Source organism: Lontra canadensis, unplaced genomic scaffold, assembly GCF_010015895.1.
Source record: "Lontra canadensis isolate GAN:19392208 unplaced genomic scaffold, GSC_riverotter_1.0 scaffold22, whole genome shotgun sequence".
Classification (NCBI taxonomy): domain Eukaryota; kingdom Metazoa; phylum Chordata; class Mammalia; order Carnivora; family Mustelidae; genus Lontra; species Lontra canadensis.
Genome location: NW_022631016.1, coordinates 7766061 through 7791715, shown reverse-complemented (window position 1 = coordinate 7791715; position 25655 = coordinate 7766061). Strand labels below are relative to the sequence as shown.

General features: G+C 50.7%; 1 protein-coding gene across 1 annotated transcript; it reads left to right on the top strand.

The window, feature by feature from the left end:
- Positions 1–554: 554 nt before the first annotated feature.
- CMBL (carboxymethylenebutenolidase homolog) lies at positions 555–23792 on the top strand. The gene is made up of 6 exons (XM_032861867.1): positions 555–731; positions 13261–13494; positions 15451–15558; positions 19695–19837; positions 22113–22204; positions 23291–23792. Exons 2-6 carry the CDS (start codon positions 13280–13282, stop codon positions 23468–23470), a joined length of 738 nt encoding a protein of 245 aa, XP_032717758.1. The 5' UTR covers positions 555–731; positions 13261–13279; the 3' UTR covers positions 23471–23792.
- Positions 23793–25655: the final 1863 nt, after the last annotated feature.

The window sequence follows — 25655 nt, the reverse complement described above, 5'->3', positions numbered from 1 at the left end:
CTCCCTCACAAACCTTCCTCCCGAGGTCTGTCTGAAGATTTGACCTCTCTCTGCACGAAAGATCCCTGAAGGAAAAAGTCATCCTCAGTCTGGATTCACGCATTTTCCGATTAGAAGCAACTAAATTAACAAGGTTCCCTCTGAGGTCCTAAGACCTGGGATTAACTTCTCGTGGCCTCAGAAAGCTGTCCCCCTCTTTTCTCCACTGTCACAGATTTTCCTCATCCGCGTTTCTTCCTCTTTTCTTAACATTTGCAGCCAACGGAATTGGTTATGACAACTTTCGGTGACCAAAGCATGAAGTGGGGGACAACGATGAATACGGAACTATGTAACAATTTATTTTTAAAAAATGGCCTCATCCAGATTTAGCACCGGGAAGCCCCAGGTCCTAGGAGGCCGGCGCTCATGCAAATTTCAAGGGCGGGGCGTCTTCCTGCTTCGGGCCCTCCTCCCGCCTCCCCGCCCCGCCTTCTCCCCTCCCCCACCCGCCCCGTGCCCTCCAGGCCTCCCCTCCCCTGTCCCTCCTCCTCCCTCCCTCCCTCCCGCCGGGCCTTCGCGGGAGGCTGGGAATCCGGGGCAGGCACTGGCCCGCAGGGATCCGCCGCCCTCCGTCAGCGCGTCCACTTCCGTCCCGGCGGGAGGCGCCTCCGCCCCGCCCGCCCCGACAGTCCCCGGGCACGGCGGGCCGTCTCCGCGCGGGGAGAACGCAGGCTCCGGGCGGCGGACAGGTACGTGCACTGCGCGGGCCCAGGAACGCGCGCCGCCCGCGCTGCTCTCTCGCGCGCGCGTTTGCAGGAGGTAGAGCGAGTCCGTGGTGCGCGCAGCTCACGAGACGATCAAAGCCCTTGTTCAAAACCTGACTTTGTACCAAAGCGGTACTGTACTTTGTCACCGCGGAAAAGCAGCCCTGGCCAGCCCGCCTTGGTGTGTTGTCCCGCATGGTTTAGCCACATTGTTGAAAAGCGTAGTTGAACTCATACGGAAACTCGTGTTAAGTTTTTCCATTTATCTGGTGCCTTTCTTTCATGCCACTGAATGCTCTGGAATTACTGACCTACAGTTAGACCTTTGGTTGTCTGGTTCTTACCAGCATAAGTCTGCGGGGAGAATGAGCACATCTGCATCGAATGTAGCCGAACCCAGGGAGAGTCTGCCCACCAGATAAGCAGCAAGCCGGTAAAAATGGACCCCGAGCTTTTGCAGAGAAGAGAGCCCGCTGGCTTATTGGTGTGGTGCTACCCGGGAGAGCAGGCAGCCAATGCTCAGAAGTCCAGAATCCTCGATGGCTTGCAAATGAGGGCTTTTAGGGGCAGAATTCGGGGAGGGGATCTCCTGAGAAGGTGGACACTGCTGATTGGAGGCCCACGAGGTCATAGTAACAGGTGACCACTTTGTCTTTGGCCTGGAGGTCTTTTCCATCTCAGGAGGTTTGGAATCTGCAAAATATATCTATATTCCTTATGATAGTAATTTAAGCAAGCATTCTTACCCTTGACCCTAGGGCTGCGTGTCCCTTGACTGGGCTGGCTGTGCCTGGGGCAAATACAACCTGTTGTTTTCAAAGACCACTGAAAATAAGGTGGTCAGAAGTGAGTCCCGCAGGTGTCTGGGGGAAGGGCTCTCCAGGCCTCAGGAGAACTTGAGAGAAGGCCAAAGGCGGCCACGTGACTGGCATGCTTGCAGGCCAGCAGGCTGATCGGTCTGCCTTTCTAATGCATGCTGCCTAGCTAGACCTGTACCCTCCGGAAAATACGGGCAGGATTGCTGACAAATAAATATCTGGAGTTGGCGTGTGTAGGATCATTGTGGGGTAGACGGATGAGTAGGGCGATGGCTGATACTTCCCAGCTTCAAGATCGGGAATCAGTGGCCAGGCAAGTTTCTGCTTTGTTTACCCAGTACGGGGAAAACACCGAGCCTTCCCTCTCAGCCACTGCCTTCCTGGTACCTTTTAGCCTGTGTTTGGCTTGCTGATGGTTTCCAAATCTCTGAAGCTTCTAGCGATTTATTCCTTGATACCGTTGCTGGTTACAGCTGGTTCCCTTTGCTCGTCGAAATCTGTTTTCTCTGTTTCTGTTGGAGAACGTCATTGCATAGAGAAGGCTGACTTACGAATTATTGAAATCCTTGAGAGTATGAGAGCAGGAAAGCCAGACTCGCTGGACCATGCTTTACCACCCGTTTCTTGCTTTTTGATTTCCAGTGAGAAAAAAGGGAATGTTGTTCCATCGCATTGTTAAAAGATAATTTTCAGCGAGAGGTAAAATCTTGATTCTCATACAGATATAAAAATGAGCCCGTGTTGGGACACCCGGCTGCCTCCATTGGTAGAGCGTGCGACTCTTGATCTCGGGGTTGTGAGTTCGAGCCCCATGTTGGGTGTAGAGATTACTTAAAAAAAATTTTTTTTTTAAAGATTTTATTTATTTGACAGATCACAAGTAGGCAGAGAGGCAGGCAGAGAGAGAGGAGGAAGCAGGTGCTTAGCAGAGAGCCCGATGCGGGGCTTGATCCCAGGATGCTGGGATCATGACCTGAGCCGAAGGCAGAGGCTTTAACCCACTGAGCCACCCAGGCCCCCCCCCGCCCCCATTTTTTTTTTTTTTTAATGAGCACGTTTTTAAAGATTCTATTTCATTCATGAAAAAGGGAACCAGGCAGGTGTTATAACTGGTTCAAGAGAGGAGTCAGGAAGCATGGATATATATGGGGCAAAGGAATGCCTCAGAAAGGTTCCAGTTAGGAGAGGGGACAGGACTGTTAGCCCCTGGGAATTGGCAGATCAGACAGGCACCAGTGATCCCCGTGGGTCTTGACTTGTGATATTGTAGAAACCCTTGGTTTCTACCCTTGGTGAAGCAGGGCTGTAGGGTATGGGAGAACAAATTATTCATTCATGGCATTTGCTAAAGAATGGACCTTACTCAGGATCATCGGGATAGGGGTAGGGACCAGTAAAGTGGGGTTTTACAGTGGGGGAGAGAGATTGGGCTCAACTCCGGAAATAACAAAGAAAAGTGAGAATTTAGAGCCAAAGAGTGGAGCGGGGGTCAGTGGATGGAAAATGGCTAAGAGGAAGGAAGCATCACAGGGGATGGGAGTTCTGGAAAACTGACCGAATGGGTTCTTGCAGAAGACAAGCCAGCATGATCAGACCTCACCCCAGGGGTGGGGTGTGGGTGTTGGCAGTGGAGGATGAGGAACCAGATTAGGTTTGAAGAGTCAGGGATTCTATGAAGCTGACTTAGAGGGATTCTTACTGGAATGGAACGTGGCAGAGACGTCATCGGAAACCCTCAAATCAGGGTCTATTTGAGAAGAGAGTTCAGAGGAGCTTGGTGAAGGGACTATAAGTCACTTTGGGAGAGTGGGCCTTGAGGTCATTCACAGTCTTGTTGCATCTTGCATGAAGGTCATGGGCGGATGGTGAGATGTTAGCGCTGCTAGCCAGTGTGGCCTCGTAAAGGTGCCAGTCGGGGTCTCCTCTGCAGGGGCGCGTCTTGGTTATCCTTGGTGCCATGAAGAGCGTTCTGACTTCCAGAGGCTTCACTAGTGGAGACCACAGATCTGATCTCGAGGTGGCCAGTGAGTGCTGCCATGCCCACCTGCTAGGAAACAGAAGAGCCCTTCTTCTTCTGTTTATTTATTTATTTTTAAGATTTTAAGTAATTTCTGCACCTGACATGGGGCTCAAACTCAAGCCTCGAGATCAAGAGTTACATGCTATACGGACCAAGCCAGGCAGGTGCTCCAGAAAAGCCCTCCTTGACACATTTTATGAGGCTCCCACCGTCTGTGTCAGACCCACTGTCCCAGCCCTGTGGGTTTCCCCCAATAGGAGGAAACATTTTGCTCACCATGAGCGACCTCATGATGAATGTCACACAAAAGAAACTTTGTGTTTTTTGGGGACAGCCTCTGTCATCGGTGGCACACCCTCTGGGTCGTCTGATTCTGGCCCCTTGGTGCCACCACGACTCTTTGTAAGTCGCTGGTAACCAGTGAGTTAGTAACTTCTGTCCCCTCTGGTGGAGGATCACTTGGCTTCCTCCCACCTGTGGAAAAATCTGTTTTCTCTCCTTTCGCGATCTCAGGTTTCTCTCCTTTCGTGATGCCTTTACTCCGCATACCTTTGTGCTCTTTCCTTCTCCCTTCCAATGAGCTGTCACAGCTGCCTCATTCCCTCCTATTATATGAGTACAATAAAATCCTTAATGTGTTCATTTAAAAAAAAATCTTATGAGAGTCATCTTTTTATTTTTTTCTGAAAAGTCTCCTTTAACAAATGTGTCATTTGGGGAGGGGTGGGGCAAAGCCAAAATCCTGAAAGGGATGTCCAGACATTGTGTGTGTCCTCCAGTCAGTAGAACTGCCCTGAGGCTCTTTCCCTGAGAGCCACAGCGGAGAGAGGTCCTTGGAAAATCTGCTTGACCTAGAACACAGACTAGTGTTGTGCCATTGATGGGTCTGGCTGGAGTCCAGCCTTCCATACCCAGGCTGTCCTGGGCACTGCCCCTTTGTGCAGATCAGTCCAGATGGTGGCTCTCCTGGCCATAAACTTCCCTTCTAGAAAGTGGGTATCAGTTGAAGATAAAGAAAAAAGATTCAGGCTCAAGGGCACTTTGAAATGGCCACGATTTTTTGGGTTCTCCGCAGCCCCATAGGACAAGTCAGGTAAGAAATCAGCCTAAGGGGGCGCCTGGGTGGCTCAGTGGGTTAAGCCGCTGCCTTTGTCTAGGGTCATGAGATCAAGTCCCGCATTGGGCTTTCTCCTCATCGGGGAGCCTGCTTCCCTCTCTCTCTCTCTCTCTGCCTGCCTCTCCATCTACTTGTGATCTCTCTCTGCCAAATAAATAAATAAAATCTTTAAAAAAATCAGCCTAAGGACATGCAAATTGTCAAGGAAGAAGTCAAACTTTCAAGATTTGTAGATGACATGATACTCTGTAGAAAACCCAAAAGACTCCAGCAAAACATTGCTAGAACTGATACATGAATTCAGCAAATTGCAGGATATAAAATCGATGAACAGAAATCTGTTGCATTCCTGGACACCAATAATGAAGCCACAGAAACTGAAATCGAGGAATCGATCCCATTCACAACTGCACCAAACCCATAAGATACCTAGGAATAAACTTAACCAAAGAGGTAAAAGATCTATACTCTGAAAATCATAAAATACTAAGGAAATTGGGGCACCTGGGTGGCTCAGTGGGTTAAGCCTCTGCCTCTGGCTCAGGTCATGATCTCAGGGTTCTGGGATGGAGCTCCGCATTGGGCGGGGCTCTCTGCTCGGCAGGGAGCCTGTTTCCCCACTCTCTCTGCCTACTTGTGATCTCTGTCAAATAAATCAGATCTTAAAAAAAACAAAAAACAAAAAAACCCCAACAACTTAGAAAACAAATGGAAGAGGACTTAAAGAAATGGAAAAACATTCCATGCTCTTGGATTGGAATAGCAAATGTTATTAAAATGTCTATATTACCCAAAGCAATTTATACTTTTAATACAATCCTTAACAAAATACCACCAGCATTTTTTATAGAGCTAGGATAAGCAATCCCAAAATTTGTATGGAACCAAAAAAGACCCCAGATAGCCAAAGCAATCCTGAGAAAGAAAAGCAGAACTGGGTACATCATGATTCTGGACTTCAAGCTCTATTACATACCTGTAACGATCAAGACAGTATGGTACTGGCACAAAAACAGACACATAGATCAATGGAACAGAATAGAGAGCCCAGAAATGGAGCCTCAACTCTATGGTCAACTAATCTTCAACAAAGCAGGAAAGAATGTCCAATGGTAAAAAGACAGTCTCTTCAACAAATGGTGTTGGGAAAATTGGACAGCCACATGCAGAAGAATGAAACTGGACCATTTTCTTACACCACACACAAAATAAATTCGAAATGGATGAAAGACGTAAATGTGATACAGGAAATCATCAAACTCCTAGAGGAGAACACAGGCAGCAACCTCTGTGACCTTGGCTGTAGCAGTTTCTTCCTAAACATGTCAACAGGGGCAAGGGACACAAAAGCAAAAAGGAACTATGGGGACTTCATCAAGATAAAAAGCTTCTGCGCAGCAAAGGAAACTGTCAACAAAACTAAAAGGCAGCCTATAGAATGGGAGAAGATATTTGCAAATGACATATCCGATAAATGGTTAGTATCCAAAATCTATAAAGAACTTATTAAACTCAACACACTGAAAAAAAATAATCCACTTAAGAAATGGGCAGAAGACATAAATAGACATTTTTCCAAAGAGGGCATCCAGATGGCTAACAGACACATGAAAAGATGCTCAACATCACCCAGCATCAGGGAAATACAAATCAAAACCACCATGAGATACCACCTCACACCTGTCAGAACAGCTAAAATTAACAACACAGGGGACAACAGGTGTTGGCGAGGATGCAGAGAAAGGGAAACCCTCCCACACTGTTGGTGGGAATGCAAACTGGGGCAGCCACTCTGGAAAACAGTATGGCAGTTCCTCAAAAAGTTAAAAATAGAGCTACCCTACGACCCAGCAATTGCACTACTAGGGATTTAGCCAAAGGATTCTAAAATACACATTCGAAGGAGTATGTACCCCCTGTTGTTTATGGAAGCATTACCAGCAATCGCCAAACTATGGAAATAGTTCAAGTGTCCATCGACCCAATCGCCAAACTATGGAAATAGTTCAAGTGTCCATCGACTGATGAACGGATGAAGAAGTGGTATGTATGTATGTGTGTGTGACACACACACACACACACACACACACACACACACACAGTGGACTACTACTCAGCCATCAAAAAGAATGAAATCTTGCCATTTGCAGTGATGTGGAAGGAGCTAGAGTGTATTATGCTAAGTGAAATACATCAATCAGAGAAAGACAAATACCGTATGATTTCACTCATATGTGGAGTTTAAGAAACAAAACATGACTATTTGGGAGCGGGGTGAGAGAGCGGGAAACAAATCATGAGAGACTCTTAACTGTGGAGAACAAACTGAGGGTTGCTAGAGGAAGATGGGTGAGGGATGGGCTGGATGGGTGATGGGCATTATGGAAGGCTTGTTGTGATAAGCCCTGCGTTTTGTGTATAAATGATGAACCACTGATTTCCACTCCTGGAACTGATGCTAAACCATATGTCAACTGAATAGAATTTAAGTTTAAAAAAACAAAAAAGAAAAAGAAAGACAGAAATCAGCCAAAGGAACCAGCTGTCCACAAAGAGTGCATTAGCCATAATATTTGCCACTGTTGGTCTTGGATTGTTGTGACTTCTCTTACTAATAATAGTTTTATAACCGAGCATGTGAAAACAAAACCATGAGGAATAGTTTCAGATTTTCTTTGCGTAAACTACTAGCTCTGAATTTGTATTTCTTTTAAAATTTAGTTATTTTCTTTCTAAAGTATCCTGGGAGGTGCAGGAAAGAGTCTAACAGGCACCCATATTCAGGTGACCCAAACTTAAAAAATGTGAACATTTTGTCCTTAATTGGAACTTTCTGAGGCAATAAAATGTAACAAATGCAGCTAAAGCCAGCAGTCTCCACCCTCTCTCCCTCACCAGGAACCACTGTCTAATGGTGGTGTGTTTATTCCCATGCGTTATACTTTTATGACAGTATATTTATTAGTAAAAGAAATATATATTTTTTTAGTATTTACTTAACATCAAAAGGACCATTGTCTTTTTATCTAGCATTATGTTGCTAAGATATATCATATTGGTAAGTATACATGTACTTTGTTTCTGAGTGTATTTGTTTCCTGTGGCTGCCGTAACAGATAACAAATATGAACCAGCTGGGGGATGTAAGACAACAGAAGTGTATTCTTAAGGTTCTGGGGGCCAGGAGTCTGAAACAAGGGTGTCAGCAGGACCCTGCTTTCTGTGAAACCTGCAGAGGGGAATCCTTCCTTGCTTCTCCCCTTGTTTCTGATGGTTGCTAGCACTGCCCGGTGTTCCTTGGCTTGTCAGAGCCTCCCTCCAGTCTCTGCCTGTGTCTCCACGGGGCCTTCCTCCGCCTGTGTCTCTCTATCTGAATTTCCCTCTTCATACAAGGATACTAGCTGCTGAGGTAGTGGCCACTCTCATCCAGGGTGACTTCATGTTAACTTTTTTTTTTTTTTTTTAAGATTTATTTATTTGAGTGGGGAGGGGCAGAGGGAGAGAGAGGGAGTTTCAAGCAGACTCCCTGCTGAGCGTGGAGCCTGATGTGGGGCTTGATCCTAGGTCCCTGATCCCAGGACCTGAGCCGAAATCAAGAGAGTCAGACCCTTAGCTGATTGAGCCACCCAGACACCGCACCTTGACTTGATTACTTCTGCAAAAACCCTATTTCCAAGTAAGGGCACGTTTATAGGTTCTGGGAGTTAGGACTTGAACATGTCTTTCTGGGGACATAAGTCAGCCCACAACAAGGGATACATCACAGTTTATCCTGTTCTCCTGAAAGTCAGATTGCTTCCTGTTACTGTCATCACATCTGTGCCACCGAAAGCATCTTTTCCATACTCACCACATATGGGCACGAGTGTGTGTGTGTGTGTGTGTGTGCGCTTGCATGCACACAGAGGTCTCAATTTTTCTAGGCAATAGAAATCCCACACCCAGCTGTGGGATTTCTGGGTTGCAGGGTGTCTGCATCTTTGACTTTGCTAGACCTGGTCAGAGTACTTACCAGAGTTTGTATCTGTTCGTGTTCCCTCCCTTTTCCCCACGTGCGTACTAGCTCTTGGTGCTAACAGACATTTCCCAATCTGCAAGGTGCAAAATAGTATCCGTGTCATGTACAAAATAGTACGATTTCTTAGATACCAGTGAGGTTGGATATCTTTTCATATGTCTATGTGCCATTCAGGTGTACTCTTTTGTGAGTCGCCTGTTCATATCTTTGGAGCATTTTTCTCTTGAGTTGTCTTTTTTTGTTGATTTGTAAGAATTCTTCTTTTTTATTTACTTTTATTTTTTAAAAGATGTTATATATTTATTTGACACAGAGAGAGACAGTGAGAGGGAACAGAAGCAGAGGGAGTGGGAGAGGGAGAAGCAGGCTTCCTGCCAAACAGGGAGCCCGATGCAGGGCTTTATCCCAGGACCCTGGGATCATGACCTGAGCTGAAGGCAGACACTTAACCGACTGAGCCACCCAGGTGCCCCAAGAATTCTTCCTATATCTTACCTAGATATTAAATCTTCTGCTTTGAGAATGATATCTCAAATAATAACAACTCTTCCCCACCTCTACCACCCGTGGGCTATTTTGAAGCAAATTCCAGACCTGTAGTTTTTTTGTCTGTATATACATTAGCATGTAGCCGTAAAAGGTTAAGGATTGTATACACACGTGCGCACACACACACACACACACACACACAACCATCTCTGTGATAGTATTATCCCCCCCAATAACAGTAATGCTCAGTGCCATCAAATATCCAGTCAGTTCGGTTCCCCCAGTTGTCTTACAAGTGGGTTTTACAGTTGGCCACTGCTGTGCACGGACTTGTGTCCCTGCTAAGTTCATAGGTGAGAGCTGTAACCCCCCACCTGTTGGTATTTGGAGGCGGGGCCTTTGGTGATTCTGTTTAGAGGAGGTCGCGAGCGTGGGGCCCCAGGATGGGATTAGTGCTCTTATAAGAAGAGGCCAGAAAGCATGTTCTCTCTGTGGGTGCCTGTGAGGACACAGCAAGAAGGGGCTGTCACGAGTGAAGAGAGTCCTTCTCATCATCGAGCTTGCGGGCATCCCGATCTGGGACGTCCAGCCTCTGGAGTGGGGGGAAATACCTTTCTGTCATGTCAACTGCCCTGCCTGTGCTATTTTGTTGTGGAAGCTTGAGCAGCCTAATACACACTTCGTGAACTTTATTAATCCTTTTCTTTCTGGTTTGTGTTTTTTGGGTCCAGTGTAAGGAATGCTGCTTTACGCCAAGGGTCAAGAAAACGGTGTTCTCTAACAGATTCCTTCTGCTTTCCTCCTCAGGCTTCTTTCTGTCTGGCTGGGCTGCACAGCGGTAGGGGGAGCTCCACTGTGACCTGTCCGCTCCCCTGGATTGCTCAGGGTCGTCGCGTCTTATCCCCCATATCCACCTTATGCCCTTGACCTCCAGAGCCCGGTCTTGCTCTGCTCCGTCTCTCTGCCCTCTTCGGACCATCTTCCTGCTGTGGGACGGGGCTGGAGGGACACAGCCTCAGGGACCGCGTACATTTCCTTACATTTCATTTTCCCTCTGCTCCTGTCCCTTCCGACTTCCCCCGCTCTCCCCTCACTGCTGACATGGCTCTCGGTTCTCTGAGCAGAAGCAGGTAGGGGACATCCACACAGCCTCCTGCCTTCCCTCCCGGGACGTGGGGGACCTGCCCAAACTTCTGGGGAAGCTGACCTTCTCCCTGGGCTGACCCTTTGCCCCTCGCGTCATCAGTTTGTTTTGCTTGTGCTTTGTTTTCCGCTGTGAGCTCCCATTCTGATCCACGTGGAAATGTGCTAAAATTTCTTCCATTATAAAAAGAGGGGCGCCTGGGTGGCTCAGTTGGCTAAGCGTCTGCCTTCAGCTCAGGTCATGATCCCGGGGTCGGGCCCCACATCAGGCTCCCTGCTCAGCCGGGAGTCTACTTCTCTCTCTCTCTCTCCCCCTCTCTGCCTCTCTGCCTGCTCATTTTCTCTCTCACTCCCTCTCTCTTTGAAATAAATACAGAAAATCTTAAAAATAAAATATACATAATAATTAAAATATAATAAAAATAAATATAAAATAGGTAATAAAAATATAATAAAAATAAAAATAAAAATAAAATAAATAAATAAAAAGACTGTTGCCCTATCTTCCCTCCATCTTCTGCTCACTCCTTTTGCTCCTGTTTCTGGCAAAAGTCACGAAGAGCTTCTGCGTTCACCGGGTCTGATTCTCTCCTGCCATTCTCTGCAGCCTGCGGCTGTCTTGCCCACCCCAGTCCTCCAGACCTGTTTTCGTGGAGGTCACCCTGCCGTCCACCTTGCTTCGCCCTGTGTCTCTCTCAGGGTTTCTTGCAGAAGGTCTCGGTCTATACTCTGCTTCCTAGAAACTGTCTTCACGTGGCTTCAGGCCCATGACTTGGGGTTCCTCCCCCCTCACTCACTGTTTCTTCTCCGACTTGCTTGCTTGTTCCTTCTACTCCCCAAAGCCTTTAATGGTGAGGGTCCTAGGGCTGGAACTTCTAGATCCTTCTCTTCTTTATCTACTGTCGTTCCCTTCCTGGTGTCATTCACTCTCAAGGTTTTAAATACGATGTGCAGCTGATTCTCATTATTTACACCACAGTTGGACAACACCAGGGCTGGGAGTGCTGACCGCCGTGCAGTCAGGGATCTGCCTAGAACTTTTGACTCCTCAAAATGTAATCCTAATAGCCTACTGTTGACCGGAAGCCTTGCCGGTACCATGGACAGATGACTGACACATAGTTTGCATGTTAATATGTGTTAAATACTGTATTCCTGCCATGAAGTAAGCTAGAGAAAAGAAAATGTTGAGAAAGTTATAAAAAAGAGAAAATACATTTACGGTCCTAGAGTGTATTTATGGAAAAAAAAGCAACGTGTACGTGGACTCGTGCAGTTAAAACCCGCGTTAAGGGCCAAACGTAGTCATGGTCGATAAAGTCAGGTGGATAGCAGACTAGCAAATCCCGAACCACCGCTCTGAGCCTCTGGTCCCATTTCTGTGCATTGGTCAATGGGTCACCCCGTTTTATGTGTGTTTCTGAGTAGAGACGCCTTACTTAATAATAGAGTTGATTCATTGACATTGAACCTGCCATCAGCGGGTTTGTCTACCGTCCGTATTATCTTTGGGGGCACATGGAGCCCTTAGGATCACGAGACGGCTCTTCAGCACTACGCCTGGAGTCTGTTCATAAACAATGAAGTCGCCATCGAAAGTGCAAAATGCGGAAGCTGTGGGACCCCACAGAAAGCGAGCGGATCCTTGTGTGCGGTGGGGGCTGCATGAGGAGGGAGAGCGTTGCCTTGTTCGACCTTGGCAGGGACCGTGCGTGTCAGTGACTCAGATCTGCCACTGCTCTACAGAAGTCCGTGGATGATGGCGAAAGCATGACAAATACTGATTTTGGAGTTGCAGTAAATTTTGCAACGAGGCAAATTCATGTGTATGGAATCTGCCAAAAAAAAAAAAAAAAAGGCTGGGCTGGGGATTGCTGACTCTTTCAAGCTTGTCATTTCCGCTTGGACCCCTGCCCTGATATTCTTGTTAGGAGCTGCCACTCAGCTTGTCCGACAGATGTTTCCGACTTACCACCCCACTTTTAAGACCCGATCTCCTCAAACCTGCTCTTCCTGAGTCTCCCCCTTCTTGTTGAAAGACACGCTACCCTTTTCCAGTTGCTCGGGCAAAAAACCCTCATCGTCACCGACTCCTCTTTGTCTGACCCTCCTCCCCCGCCATGCCGTCTACCAGCAAAACCAGTCGGCTCTCCCGGCACATGGTGTCCAGGACCCTGCCACCCTCAGGCTGTCCCCTTTGCCGACCCTCTTCAGGGGTAGCGTCTTTTGTCTTGGATTGTGGAAGTCTCGCTCTAAGGAGGTTTGCGTTTGCCTTGCCGGGTGCCCAGGGATCTCGCTGCCCCGGGTCACTTGTTTGGTTCATTTCACTGCCTACGAATTCCTACTTTGAAGGGAGAGGGGAAATTTCGGGGGATTGGTTTCTTTTTTCCCTCCCTGGGCTTTCTAACCTTTGTCCTAGTCCTTGTTGGTAGAGTTTTATTTATTTTCTCCCCCCCCCCCCCAATAAATATAAACCTTGGGGGCTCTGACACTGCGTGGAGTCTCAGTCACAAATCCCCATCTCAGGGGGTATTAGTGCTTGTTCCTGGGTCTAGCCTGCTCCCCAGGATCGCTGGGCTCACTCAGTATCTGCTCGTTGCCACCATGACCCTGGCTTCAAGTCTCCTGTCCAATCCTGGCTGGGGATTGTTCCCTTTTTGGGCTCCACCATTTTAATTTTTATCTGTTGGTTACATTCCTTCTGATATTTCTAGTGTTTGTAATGGGAATGGATTCCTATTAGCCCCACTCAGAATCACAAGTTACCAGCGATTTCCTCCATGAAATACACGATGCAAATAGTTAAAATGAATTCTTTTCTACACTCTTGATTTTAGTTTACTTACTGTTTATCATCTTTGGATTTGCACCATTCAGAACATAATGCATGTTTCTCTCTCTCTCTGTAGCCCACCTTCAATCTCTGCAATGGCTAATGAGGCTCACCCTTGTCCATGTGACATTGGGCACAGGCTAGAGTATGGAGGGATGGGACAGGAAGTTCAAGTCGAGCACATCAAGGCTTACGTGACCAAGCCCCCCTTCCACACGGGCAAGGCTGTGATCGTCATTCAAGATATATTTGGCTGGCAGTTGCCCAACACCAGATACATGGCTGACCTGATCGCAGGAAATGGATACACGTACGTAGGAAGTTCTGTTCTTTTCCTTAAATTCCTGGAGATTTCTATGCTCTGTTACGGTCCCTTCAGGGAAAACAAAACCAAAGCCAAAAAGCCCTACCTGCATTCTAAGTTAGGTTACTACTTCCTCATCTCATGGTGCCGGCACCCCCCCCACCAACCGCAAATGGGGAATGTCACGTGAGCTGAACACCACCTGGCGTCCAGAGGCTGCCATTGCACCCAGACCCCCTGGCGCGCCCCCCCCCCCCCAGGGGCTTGGGCTCCTCCTTGCCCTGCTTGGACCTGTAGACCCCTTGGACTCGGAGGGAGTTACTGCTGGATGCAGGGTCTGCCTGGGCAGGTGCAGGGCGCCTGGGGCCGGCCTCCCTTGCCGGCTCTGTAATGGATCTGCTCCTTGGCCTTGGACACGTCTCAGCCAGGTCAGATTTTACAAGCAGACGACCCATGATTAAGCCTGGGCGAAACACATGCTAAACACAAGCGATCAGGGTCCTGTCCGAGTTCCCAGGGGTTCCAGAACGGTGCTGTGAGACCTCACTCCTCTCCTGAAGGTTAGGCCTCTGCCGGATTGAGTATTGAGAACACACCTGTCCGCTTCCCATCACGCCAGGTCCTGGCACAGTGTCCGTAAACACGGAGGAGAGGGGCCGGTCCTTACCTCTAGCCTCAGACAGCCTACCACCCACCAGCCCCGAGTGGGGCGCACCGCGATTTCCTTTGTTTTCTCAAAAAGCTGCAAATCCAGTGTGCACTGACCTTGTTTTCCTACCAGAGAAATCGATTTGAAGGTCACACGCCCACTGTTGTGTGACTCAGCGTTAGTGCAGATGGCAAAGAGGGTTTGCGCTGGAGTTTTCACTTTTTCATGCCCCCAGATGTCTGGAACAGGAGGCCACGTGACTTACTAGGGGCAAACCCAGTGAGAAGCACGGTAGCCAACCCCGGTTGTCCCGAGGCTGAGCTGGATGGACCCCGTGCAGAGGGCATTGCAGGAATGTGTCCTTTATCCTCCCAGTGACCCCGCAGGCTGGGCCCTGGCGTGGTAGCTTCCATTGTCCTACGGTGGGTCCTTAGCTAGAGATGGAACACAAACGATGAGCAAAGGCACCCGTGACTTACAGAGCTCTCCCACTTATCCAACTCCCTTTGCTGTCAGAATAACCCGTCGAGGTTGGCCAGGGCCGTCTGTTCATCAGACCGAGAAAATGAGGCTAAAAGTGACTTGTTAAGGTCACGGCGTGGGCGGGCGCCATACTGGGGCTTGAACTTGGGTTCTTCTGACCCAGATTCCAGGGTTCCTTCCACCCTGACAGGAAGAGCTGGGTTCCTCCATCTGTGGCCACGGCCTTTATTCTAGGAAGCGAGTCTCGGGCTGGTGCTGTGTGGACCCAGCCTTGGGACGGGGGGGCGGGGGGTTGACATGCATGGAGGAGGGACACGGACTCAGGGGAACTGGCTTGTTTTCTCTCTGCCGCCTGTTTTAGAACCTGCAGGAGACCGTTCCCTCTGAGCAGGAGGTTGTGCCCTGTCGGCATCCTGGGCGGAGGCTGGGGGAAAATTGCTTGGTCATCGTGACTGGATGTGTGACCCAGGTGTACCCTCTGACCTGGGACTAACGCAGAAGGCCAGCTGAGCCAGGTGGCTCCTCCCGGGGTGGGGGAGGGGGCTCTGGGGCTCCTTCCTGGGTCATCCGTCCCATGGGGACTGTGCCCGTGGGCTCGCCTTGTCATTTCAGATGGGCTGGGCTCCAAGGAGGCTAGCAGAGGCCTCGCACCTACAGTTGTGAAATCCCCAGTGGTCTGGCCTGGCGCCAGCTGGCCTCTGATTCGATCACACTTGGCCTTCGTGGTCCCCACTGTGAATCAGAATCACCAACGTAACAGGCTTCTTCATGAATGTCAGCAAAGCCCAGCAGCTCCGAAATGAAGAGCAATGAATGTCCCTGTTTGACAGGACCATCGTCCCGGACTTCTTCGTAGGTCAGGAGCCATGGCACCCATCTGGGGACTGGTCCACCTTCCCGGAGTGGTTGAAAACAAGAGATGCCAGGAAGATTGATAAGTAAGTTATCGTCCATGTTTGTGCCACCCCTCCACCCCGTCCCCCCACCCCCCGCTCCCATCCCAGGCCCCCCGGGAAAGTGGAGGCTGCAGGGTGAAGTGGGTACGGCTTCACTATTCAGACACCCCCCACCCTCCCTCGTGTGGGACTTCCAGGGCCATGGCTAATGCCTAAGGAAACTGGCTTTCATGGAGCCTGTGTGTGGCCTGGAAGGTGGGACGCCAGCAGGCTCTCTGCTTCCCTCTATGAGCAACTTTGTGGCGCTCATGCCAAGGGAACGTTGGGGAAGGACCACTTTGTGGTGGCCCGATTTCCCTTGACAAGGGTGCTTTCGAGGTGCATAGGGTCAACACTCCTTCCTTCCTGTCCAGGCTGCAGAACCAGTCGAGGCAGTGGGCGGAGAAAAGAAGCTGGGTCAGGGGCTTGCCCCATTAGGGCTCAGCTGACAGGAAACCCAAAGGGCTGTCCCCTCCCCCAGCCTAGACCTGACCCCCCACCTCCCCCTCTGAGAGACTTCAGGTCTTGACACCAGGCCCATTAGACCAGGACTGACATCTTGTCAGGGTCCAGGGAGCAGTGAAGTAAAAGAGGGGGATCCTCCCAGGATTTCAGCTTTTTATTGAAAAAAAGTTGCCCAGAAGCAAGGAACAGTGTGCTTAGCTGCCGTCCAGACAGCTCTTTCTGTCTGGGCTAAGTGTGCAGGGGGAAAGGGCCAGGAAGGTTCTCTGATGCCAAGCTTCTCCTGAACAAGTCAGTGTGAGCCCAGGGCAAAGGAGGTTCCCCCAACACCAGCCCGAATCACCTTGGCCATCTGTCCTTCTGAACTCTTTCCTTCCCGGTCACCAGACGTGAGCCTTGGGTTTAATAAGCTGCTCCCCCAGCTGAGGTTGGGGTAACTGCTAAGAATGTGGGGCCCTGCCCATGGGCATGCGGTCCCTGGAACTTTCTGTTCCTTCTTCCACCAGAATGCCCTTCAAGAGCTGCACCCAGGGCTGGTGGACCTCAGGCAGACCTCTGCCCCTAGCCCAAAGGGGCCTGGGGCCCTGCTGAGTGCTCCTACCTGGCTTCTCAGCCCCATTTTCATGCCCCACACTCACTGGGAACCCCTTCTCGCAGGGCCTGTGCTGCGGGCTGCGCTGGGAGCTCCCAGCATGGCCAAACTTGTGGGCTGGAGACCAGCCCAGCAGTGGTCCGTGGGACTGTCTCTGGGACATCAGCTGCCTTGTCTTCCTCTGCCCCATCCTGAGTAGTCTTCCTGCAGGGCTGTGTAGGCCTGGCTCCTTCACCTCAAGTCAGGGGGACCCTTGGCGGCCACCCCGGCTCCAAGCCTCCCTGAGGAGCTGGTTGGGGCCTGTGTGGAGACTGTCACAGCTTGTTGCTCCCCGTGCCTGGCTCTGTGTCCTTCCCTCCCTTTCCTCAGCGTTGGCCCAGAGATTCTTGGGGATAAGCCTCCTGCACACTTAACCTCTTCCTAGTCCCTCCCAGGAGACCTGCACCCCTAACCTGCAACCCCAAGAAAACCAAAATGAAGCCAGATGTGGAGAGAAAAATTAGAAGTAGAAACACAAGAGAACCACAGAGACCGGGATGCCACTGTGGAATTCATCTTTCCATGGGGGCTGGGGTCGGGGGAGAATAGTTAGGACCTTTTGCGACTTTCTGAGGAAAAACTGCGGGGGGGGGGTCTGCCTGCCATTTGTTAGCACAAAGCAGAGTGATCGCTGCTGGGAGATGCTGGAGCAGCCCAGCGGTACTGTGCCACAGGGGAAAAGGAGAGCCATGCATTTTAAACAAAAATGAGACCGAGAAACACTGGGGCATCTGGGAGGCTCAGTCGGTTAAACGTGTGACTCTTGATTTCAGCTCAGGTCACGATCCCAGGATCGTGAGATCAGGCCCCATGTTGGGCTCCATGCTTGCTTGAGATTCTCTCTCTCCCTCTTCCTCTGTCCCACCCCTCTCCCAGCCCATGACAAAGCAAAGCAAAACAAAACAAAAAAAAGGTGGGGGGGGGAGAGAGAGAGATAGAAACACTCACTTTGAAAGGAGACTGAAATCCTTGTATCTGGTCAAGTGTGTTCCTAAGTAACACAAAACCCATCTTGAATGCTAAAAGAGGTAGTTTCTGGCTTGAAGCAGGGGTTGGTTCCTAGTACAGAAACTATCTCTGGGACTTGCCTTCCAACATTTCTCTACTAGGTTGCCTGTACACTGCCTCCATTCTCAGGCAGCTCTTGCCGCTGGGTGACAAGATGGCTGCAGCAGCTCCAACCTTCCATTGGTCCCTTTTCCAGCAACTCAGCAAAATTCAGATTTTGCCCTCATGGCTATGGCTCAGTCATAGGTCTGTCCTGGAATCAGTCATTGTGGCCAAGAAATGGCTGTGCTTTCTGCTGGTCAGCCTGCACCACACACTTCACAACTGGAACCTAGTGCAGAATCCCCCAAGGTATATGAACCAAGGTGGGTGGGAGGAGAGCTTCCCAAAGCTGAACCCTGGTGCTTCCAGAAACGTAGGGAACACATGCAGAGCAGCACCAGCAAAGACATGTTCACACAAGCTCAAGTGTTTTTATAGAAGTGACCTCTTCCTCGTCTCCTCCAATTAAGGCCGTTACTCTTGAGATCAAAGCATCCGAGGAAAAATTAAAACCCCAAATGTCAAGAACTATTGCTCTTTCCATGTTTTGCGGAATTACTTAATTACCGCTCACATGAGGACTGTAAGTGCCCTGTACTTAGCAGTAGAATCCATTTATTTAAAGGTGCTCCAGGATATGCTATGATCAAAAGGGAGAGGAAGTGCAAGAGAATGGCTTGCTTTCTCTTTTTTAAGCTGTAGCATTTCTTCCTTATTCGATCAAACCAGAACTTTCTGCCTGGTCTTGCTTCCCTATCTCCGTTTGGGTGTATTGCTTCTAGCTGAAAATACACCGAGTTCCCAAAAAGCAATTTGCAAATAAACGTTTGCAAAGACCACTTCTGGTGTTCTTCTGGCTTACATCGTGCTGACAACTTTCCAAGTCCCGCTCTGCTCTTTGGGCACGGAAGGAGACCAGCGTTCCCGAGTCAGGGTGTTAGCTGCGGGAGTGAAGTTTGGGGAGCTGCCCGGCTGGGGCTCGTGTCTGTCAGAGGCAAGCAGGCTGGGCTGCCCCGTGCGGGGGTGGATCTTGGGATCAGGTCTTAGGACGCTGTGCTTTGGCCTCTGGCCTTTACTGGGAGGCTGTGGAAAGCCAGGGCTCAGCTTTCATCTGGGTTGTGGGCTGGTGTGATATGTGGTTTGCAAAGAGCCCGCCCGCCGCTCTGTCAGGTGGTTGGAGGAGGCTGTGCTTGGTGGAGAAACGTGTGGGGAGACCCGTGGGGCGATGTGCATCACTGCGGCAGCCGCGGGGGAGGACAGAGCTCCAAAAGCAAGAATCGCAGACCGCGGAGGCAGAGCTGCTGCGGAAGCCCCGTGACTGTCCATGTCCGAGCACCTGCTGTCCCGCGCTCGTCCCCTGCGGGGGGAGGGAGGGGGCGAGAGACGGGGTGCTCACAAAATGCCTCTCGATTGTCTTTTTGCCCGCCCCCGCCTTATTGAGATATAATTGACCCATAATGTCTAAGTGTAAGGTGTACAGTGTTGATTCAACACGTTTATATATTGCAAAATGACTGCCACCCTAGCCTTTGGCAGCACCAATGTCCTGTCCCAGGGTTACCTTCTTTTCGGTGGCGGGAACACGCGCTGCCGGCGCTCGCCGCGACCTGCGCGCACGGTATGCAGCGGCATCGACTGCGTCACTAACTCTGCCCCCGCGGCACGCTACAGCCCGGGGCTCGCCAGTCTCCGGACCGGAGTCCGCGCCCCTCGTCCGGTGTTTCCCCGCCCCCGCATCCCCCGCACCGGCGACCGCTCCGCGTCTCCGAGGCTGGCTCTTCAGAGTCCACCTACAAGGGGCCTCTAGCCGCCTTTTTTCGCTTTTTGTAGGATTTTCTTCGAGAGGGCGAGCCCGGGGGGGCGGGGGCAGAGGGAGGCGAGGGGGAGCCGATGCGGGGCTCGATCCGGGCCTCCAGGATCGCGACCTGAGCCGGAGGCGGTGGCTCCACCCACGGAGCCACCCCGGCGCCCCTGATTCCCGAACTTTCTGTTCCAGGGAGGTGGACGCCGTGCTGACGTTCCTGCAGCGGCAGTGCGGCGCGCAGCGCGTCGGCGTCGTGGGATTCTGCTGGGGGGGCGTGGCCGTCCACCACGTGATGATGACGTACCCCGGGCTCCGGGCGGGGGTGTCCGTCTACGGTAAATCCGCCTCGCGCGTCGGACTCGGTGGAGGCGGGAGGCCTGGGGGAGGCGCAGCCTGTCCGCAGGGGCTCGGCTCTGCAGCCCTGAGAGGGGAGGGCCGGGTGGGTGGTGCCGGAGGCGGAGCTTGGGACCCGGAGCCCCGGTCCCCGCGCCCAAGGGCGAAGGGGGTAACGTGTATCTCCGGGCTCGTGGTGACTCTCCGGCCGCGTTCCTTCTGAGGGACACCGTGAACCGCCGTCCGGACACGGGAGGGTCGGGCTGCGCGGTGCGGGCTAAGGAAGGAGGGGAGGGGAGGGGAGGGGAGGGGAGGGAAGAGCCTTGTAGCGGCGCGTAAACGCTCCAGCACGACAGACCGCCGCTGTCATGGCAACGAAGCAAGAGCGCGTGTGCGCGGGGCCGTGCGTACTAGGTCCATGCTGGAGGAGCGGACCATAAACATGTAAGAAAAAAAAAAAAAAAGGAAAGAAAGAAAAAAAAGACAGAAGGGAATTCGGTTTCTTTCATGATCGTATGTCCTACAGTTACAGACCGAGGATTCCTATCTGGATCAGTGGTTGTTCGCTGTGGCGATTTTGCTTACTTTTAGCATTAAAAAAAAAATCCTTTAAAGATACTAACTTACGGGACGCCTGGGTGGCTCAGTTGGTTGGACGACTGCCTTCGGCTCGGGTCGTGATCCTGGAGTTCCAGGATCGAGTCCCGCATGGGGCTCCCAGCTCCACGGGGAGCCTGCTTCTCTCTCTGACCTTCTCCTCGCTCATGCTCTCTCTCACTGTCTCTCTCTCAAATAAATAAATAAAATCTTAAAAAAAATTTTTTTTTCAAAAAAAATTTTCAAAAAGATACTAACTTACACCAAAGAGAATACGTTGTCAGTTGGCTTTGGGCACAACGGGGATGACCGTCCCCTTGTGTGAAACGAAGGCTCTCCTGCGTGGACGCCTCGCCGGCTCCCCCTTCTGGCCGCTGTTGCGCATTGCTTGGCAGGACGCAGGAGACGCCTGGGGGCATCGAACCTTTGCTGTCCAGCGATGCATGGTGGCCTTAACAGAGGGGGTCAGGGAGCGTGGCCAGCCCTCCTGTGGCTCCCTGCCTCCTAGAGAGGGGCTACAGGGAAGGGGAGGCCCTCTGGGCTGCTTGGCTTTGCTGTGCTGCCCAGACATGGAAGCAGGAGATGCCCGTTGTTTTCTTCTTCCTACTGACTTGGACCCTGTCCCGACCCCACCTGAGCCAGGCTCCTCTGTGAGTCCTCTTTCTGGGGGGGGCCCGACTGGGACAGCCAGTCTGTCCTTGGCCCATTGGGACAGCCTAGTGAGAATCCCCCAACTTTGGATGTCTGACCACATTCCTCACCCCCCACCCTCTGGATCGCGTGAGCCGGAATTCTGTCACGTCCTCTGGCCAGAATCCGTCTTACGTTTGCTCTTAGTCATTTTCCACCCGCTGCCCCCGCGCCCTCCTCCTCGGCGCTAAATCCCCACTTGTGCTGGTATTCGGGTTGAGCGATCTCTCTCTCCTATAGCCAGACCTCATTCTGGTGGTCCTTCTTGAATAAAACTTCCTTCACAATGTCAGGATAATTTCCTTGAACACTAGTTACCTTAAGATGGCTTCGGATCACAGACAGATCGTGGGCAGACGCCCGGCTGTGGTCTGAATGCCCGGGGCAGAGCAGGCTTTGGGCCAAATGCGCGCTAAAATTCTGAAACAAAGGATGAAAGGTAACTTTTACAGATGTCCTCTGAGGACCGGGTACCACACCTGTGATGTCATACCTGTGATGTCACAACCGTGGTCTGGTCGGAGCACCAATATCCTGGGAAACAGCTGCCTCACCTTATGTATGAAGCCACTTGGCAAACTGAGGTTGGATGCTGTGGGGCTTCTGTGGATTGTGAGAGACTTCTAGAACAGGAGGGGCCAGATGGTCCAGATTTGAGAGTTTGTCCCCCGTTTGTAAAGGAAGGCATCGTCACACAAGGGAGTGTTTTTCAGGCTGCTCCTGTCTCTGGGCAGGCCAAGCAGACAGCAAGGTCTAATTCCACTATTTATGGCCTGACTTCTCATGAAGTAGAGAGCAGGAAGGTCTAGCTAGGTAAGTTTCTCTTTGAGACTGATTTTGTAGGCCAGGTCACTTCTGTAGAATTACCGAAAAGGAAATAAACTGAACCCCCAAAGCACATATTTTACTTTGAAAAATCAAACCAAACCCACAGAGGTTTCTGAGGCCCGTTTGGAAATCCTACCGCACGTGTCTGTCCCCATCTTCCAGGCATCGTCAAGGACTCTGAAGACGTGCACAGTTTAAAGAACCCCACGTTGTTCATTTTTGCTGAAAATGATGCTGTGATTCCCCTTGAGCAAGTAAGTTGGCATCATTCCTCTTTTCATTTTTTTTGAAGGTTTATTTATTTAGAGAGAGTGCGTGCTCGTGAGTGGGGGGAGGGGCAGAGGGAGAGGGAGAGAGAATCCTCGAGCAGGTTCCCTGCTGAGCACAGGCGGGACCCGGGGCTTGATCTCATGACCCTGAGATCATGACCTGAACCGAAATCAGGAGTCTGATGCTTAACTGACTGAGCCACCCAGGTGCCCCTCTTCTCATTTCTATATTTAATAACATGACTTGACCTTTCAGGGAAAATGTCCCAAAGGTTCATTTGTTGCTCCAAATATTTTTCAATGTTAAAGTTATGAAGGTGATGGGGCGCCTGGGTGGCTCAGTGGGTTAAGCCTCTGCCTTCGGCTCAGGTCATGATCCCAGGGTCCTGGAATCGAGCCCCGCATCGGGGGGGGGGTCCCTGCTCAGCGGGGAGCCTGCTTCTCCCTCTCCCTCTAATGCTCCCCCCATTTGTGTTCTCTCTTTCTCTCAAATAAATAAAATCTTCAAAAAACCCCACGAGTTAAGATAAGGAAGGTGTGTGTCCTTAAAGACGTTGGTGTGGGGCACTTGGTGGGCTCATTCCATGGAGCTTGCAACTCTTGACCTTGGGGTCATAAGTTTGAGCCCCACATTGTGGGGGTTTTACTTAAAAAAAAAGTTGGATATGTTCAACCCAGTATGTTGATAAGAAAAAAGCAGAAGAAAACTGGTTCAAAAGCAGTCATTTAGAAATTATTGTTATTCATAACTAATACATTATATTCATACAAATTTAAAATAATTTCTACTTGAATATATTGAATATTTTGTTGTATATTGAATGGTATACCAAAGATATTAATACAGTTTCAAAGAACTGATATTGTATCATTTTTATATTGCTTGGAATCCTCTCCTTTGCCAGAGATTATAAGGACTGTGTTAGGTATAAAAGTAAAAAATTCATAATAGCTACAAAACTTAAGGCACTGATGTTAAGTTTTTTTTCTGAGCATTCCGAGAGGATTTGGGGACTGGAAACCATGATTAGACTTAAAATCATACTATCATGAAATCCTTTTGTCTATCAGGTCTCTTTGCTGACCCAGAAGTTGAAAAAACACTGCAAAGTGGAATATCAAATTAAAACATTTTCTGGGCAAACCCATGGCTTCGTGCATCGAAAGAGAGAAGATTGTTCAGTGGAAGACAAGCCCTATATTGACGAAGCAAGAAGAAATTTACTTGAGTGGCTGCACAAGTATGTTTAGCTGTGGCCAAGTGTAACTTCCTCAAAACAGCTTGCTTGCACCCAGAAACGGGCTTTGGGGTATTTGGATCGTTTGATTTAATTTTCACTTTATATGAGCTAGGGAATCCTGAAACTCATTATTTCCTCTGTTAATGCATGATATAATTTAACTTTTAACATGTTAAAAAAGCCCCTAAACAAAGAATTTGAATGATAGGGTAATATCCTAACTGTAAGAACCTAGGGCTGCTGGGGCGCCTGGGGGGCTCAGTCTACAGCTCGGGTCATGATCCCGGGGTCCTGGGATTGAGCCCTGCATGGGGCTCCCTGCTCAGTGGGAAGCCTGCTTCTCCATCTCCCACTCCCCCCTGCTCGCGTTCCCTCTCTCGCTGTGTCTGTCTCTGTCAAATAAATAAAATCTTTAGGGCTGTTTATGGACCCGCTGACAGCTCAGATGTGGACTTCTTGTGTTTTAATTAAGTACATCCTTTATGATGATGAGCACGGCATAGCCGTGAAGAACGTGAACTATAAACTCAGATTCAAAGCCCAGCTTCATGGGGCATTTGTCTGTCCTAATACGGATCTGTCTGTCACGTTCATACATTGCACTGTGAGAAATCCTGAAGTTGAAATAGGGTTTCATTGACCTAATTACATCAAGCCAATAAACTTACTTTTTGAATGTGTGGCTTTTTCTAAAAGCTAATAAAGAATGATGGATTACAGTGACTGTCTCCTAGGAAGTGGTTTTCTAAAACAGGGCATTTTCCAGGCCAAGGGCCTGGAGTTGCATCACTTGGAAGGGGTACAGGGTCAAGTTTCAGTGTTTAGATTTGAATTACTTTAGATTAAATCCCACGAACCAGCTCAGCTCCTTGGGAGGCCCGGCCCCCATGCCAGGTGCTCAGCGGCCACATGTGGCTGGGAGGAGCCGTTTGGGACAGATCCGGTCTGCGCCAGGAAAGGCTCTACCTTTTTGCTGTGGCCTGCCGACTTTCCATGAACCCTAGGCTGGACGGCGGTCACCCCCACTGGCCCCTCTGAGACTGCAGATCCAGAAAGGCCACCTCGTTCCCCTCCCACCCCGGCTTGGGCCCTCCAGGATGTCCCCTCCATCAGGTGGGACCCTGGAGAGGGCCTTTCCACTTGGCTCCTGGGCTCAGGGTGGGACCTCGTTCACCCCTGTGCACCGTGGCCAACCTGGAGCCATTTCCTGTTGATCCTGGGCCTCCAGGAGGGAAGCCCACACGCTTCCTTTCTGGAAGACAGGAACGAGAAGGGTCCCTAAGATGTCAAGGATCCACACCCACCCCTTTGTTTCTTCCACAGCTGGGCTTGCAGAGTCCCATGTGACCGATGGTTTTAGTGACAAGATGGGTCCCTCTGGAGAGGGAGAGGAAAAGGAAGCAGCAATGTGGGCCTCACCCAGGCAGGGAAATGGAAAGGAGGGATTCCAGAGCATCTGGAAGAGTCCTCGTGAACTGTCTGAGGCCTGCAGGTTAGGGAGAGAAGCAGGGCTGTGGGGGAAAGTTAGGTTTGGGTCCAGGCTGGAAGATATGGTTTTCCTGGGCTGCAAATACCCCAACTCACAGTGGCTCGACTAACAGTGGCTGAGAGAGTAACACCGAAGTCTCTCCCACGACACTCCTAATTGGGTCCCGGAGCGGTTTCGGGCCCTGGGGAAGTCAGGACACGGGTGGGTGCCCACCAATCTGAGCATTCTCCTCACGGGCACAGCGGCAGGCTTCGCCCTCACAGAACACCGGCCAGGGGGAGGGGGGCCAGGGGCTCTGTTTTTTTTTGCGGGGGGGGTTACTCTTTCCCAAGACCCCATCCCTCCGTCTGGGACTCCCAGCCTTCAGAGCTGTGAGAGCAACATTCAAGCCACCGCCTGCAGCACTTCTTTCTAGAAGCCTGAACGACGATCTGCCACAGGTCCAGGCTCATTGCATCCCTCTGGGGAATTGGAAGCAGGTCGAGGTCCTTTCAAGTACGGGGACGTCACGTGAGCTGCGAGCAGGCGCGCCACCCGCTATGGCAGGGGACGCCGGGTGGCTGCGCTCCAGGCTGGGAGCATCCGCGTAGCTTGGGCAAGGCCCCCCTTCAGAGAGTGGCCTTCCCAGGCGGGACCCGTCCGCAGACACGCTGGCCTCTCGGGCCTCCTGGAAGCAGCGGTACTTTGGTTGCTTGTCACGAGCAGG

Bases quoted from the DNA above. Each gene is read 5' to 3' on its own strand.
- CMBL (XM_032861867.1), top strand. From the start codon at position 13,280: ATGGCTAATGAGGCTCACCCTTGTCCATGTGACATTGGGCACAGGCTA. The intron at 13,495-15,450 runs GTACGTAGGAAG...CCTGTTTGACAG, and splicing joins ATCGCAGGAAATGGATACAC to GACCATCGTCCCGGACTTCT. The intron at 22,205-23,290 runs GTAAGTTGGCAT...TTTGTCTATCAG, and splicing joins CTGTGATTCCCCTTGAGCAA to GTCTCTTTGCTGACCCAGAA.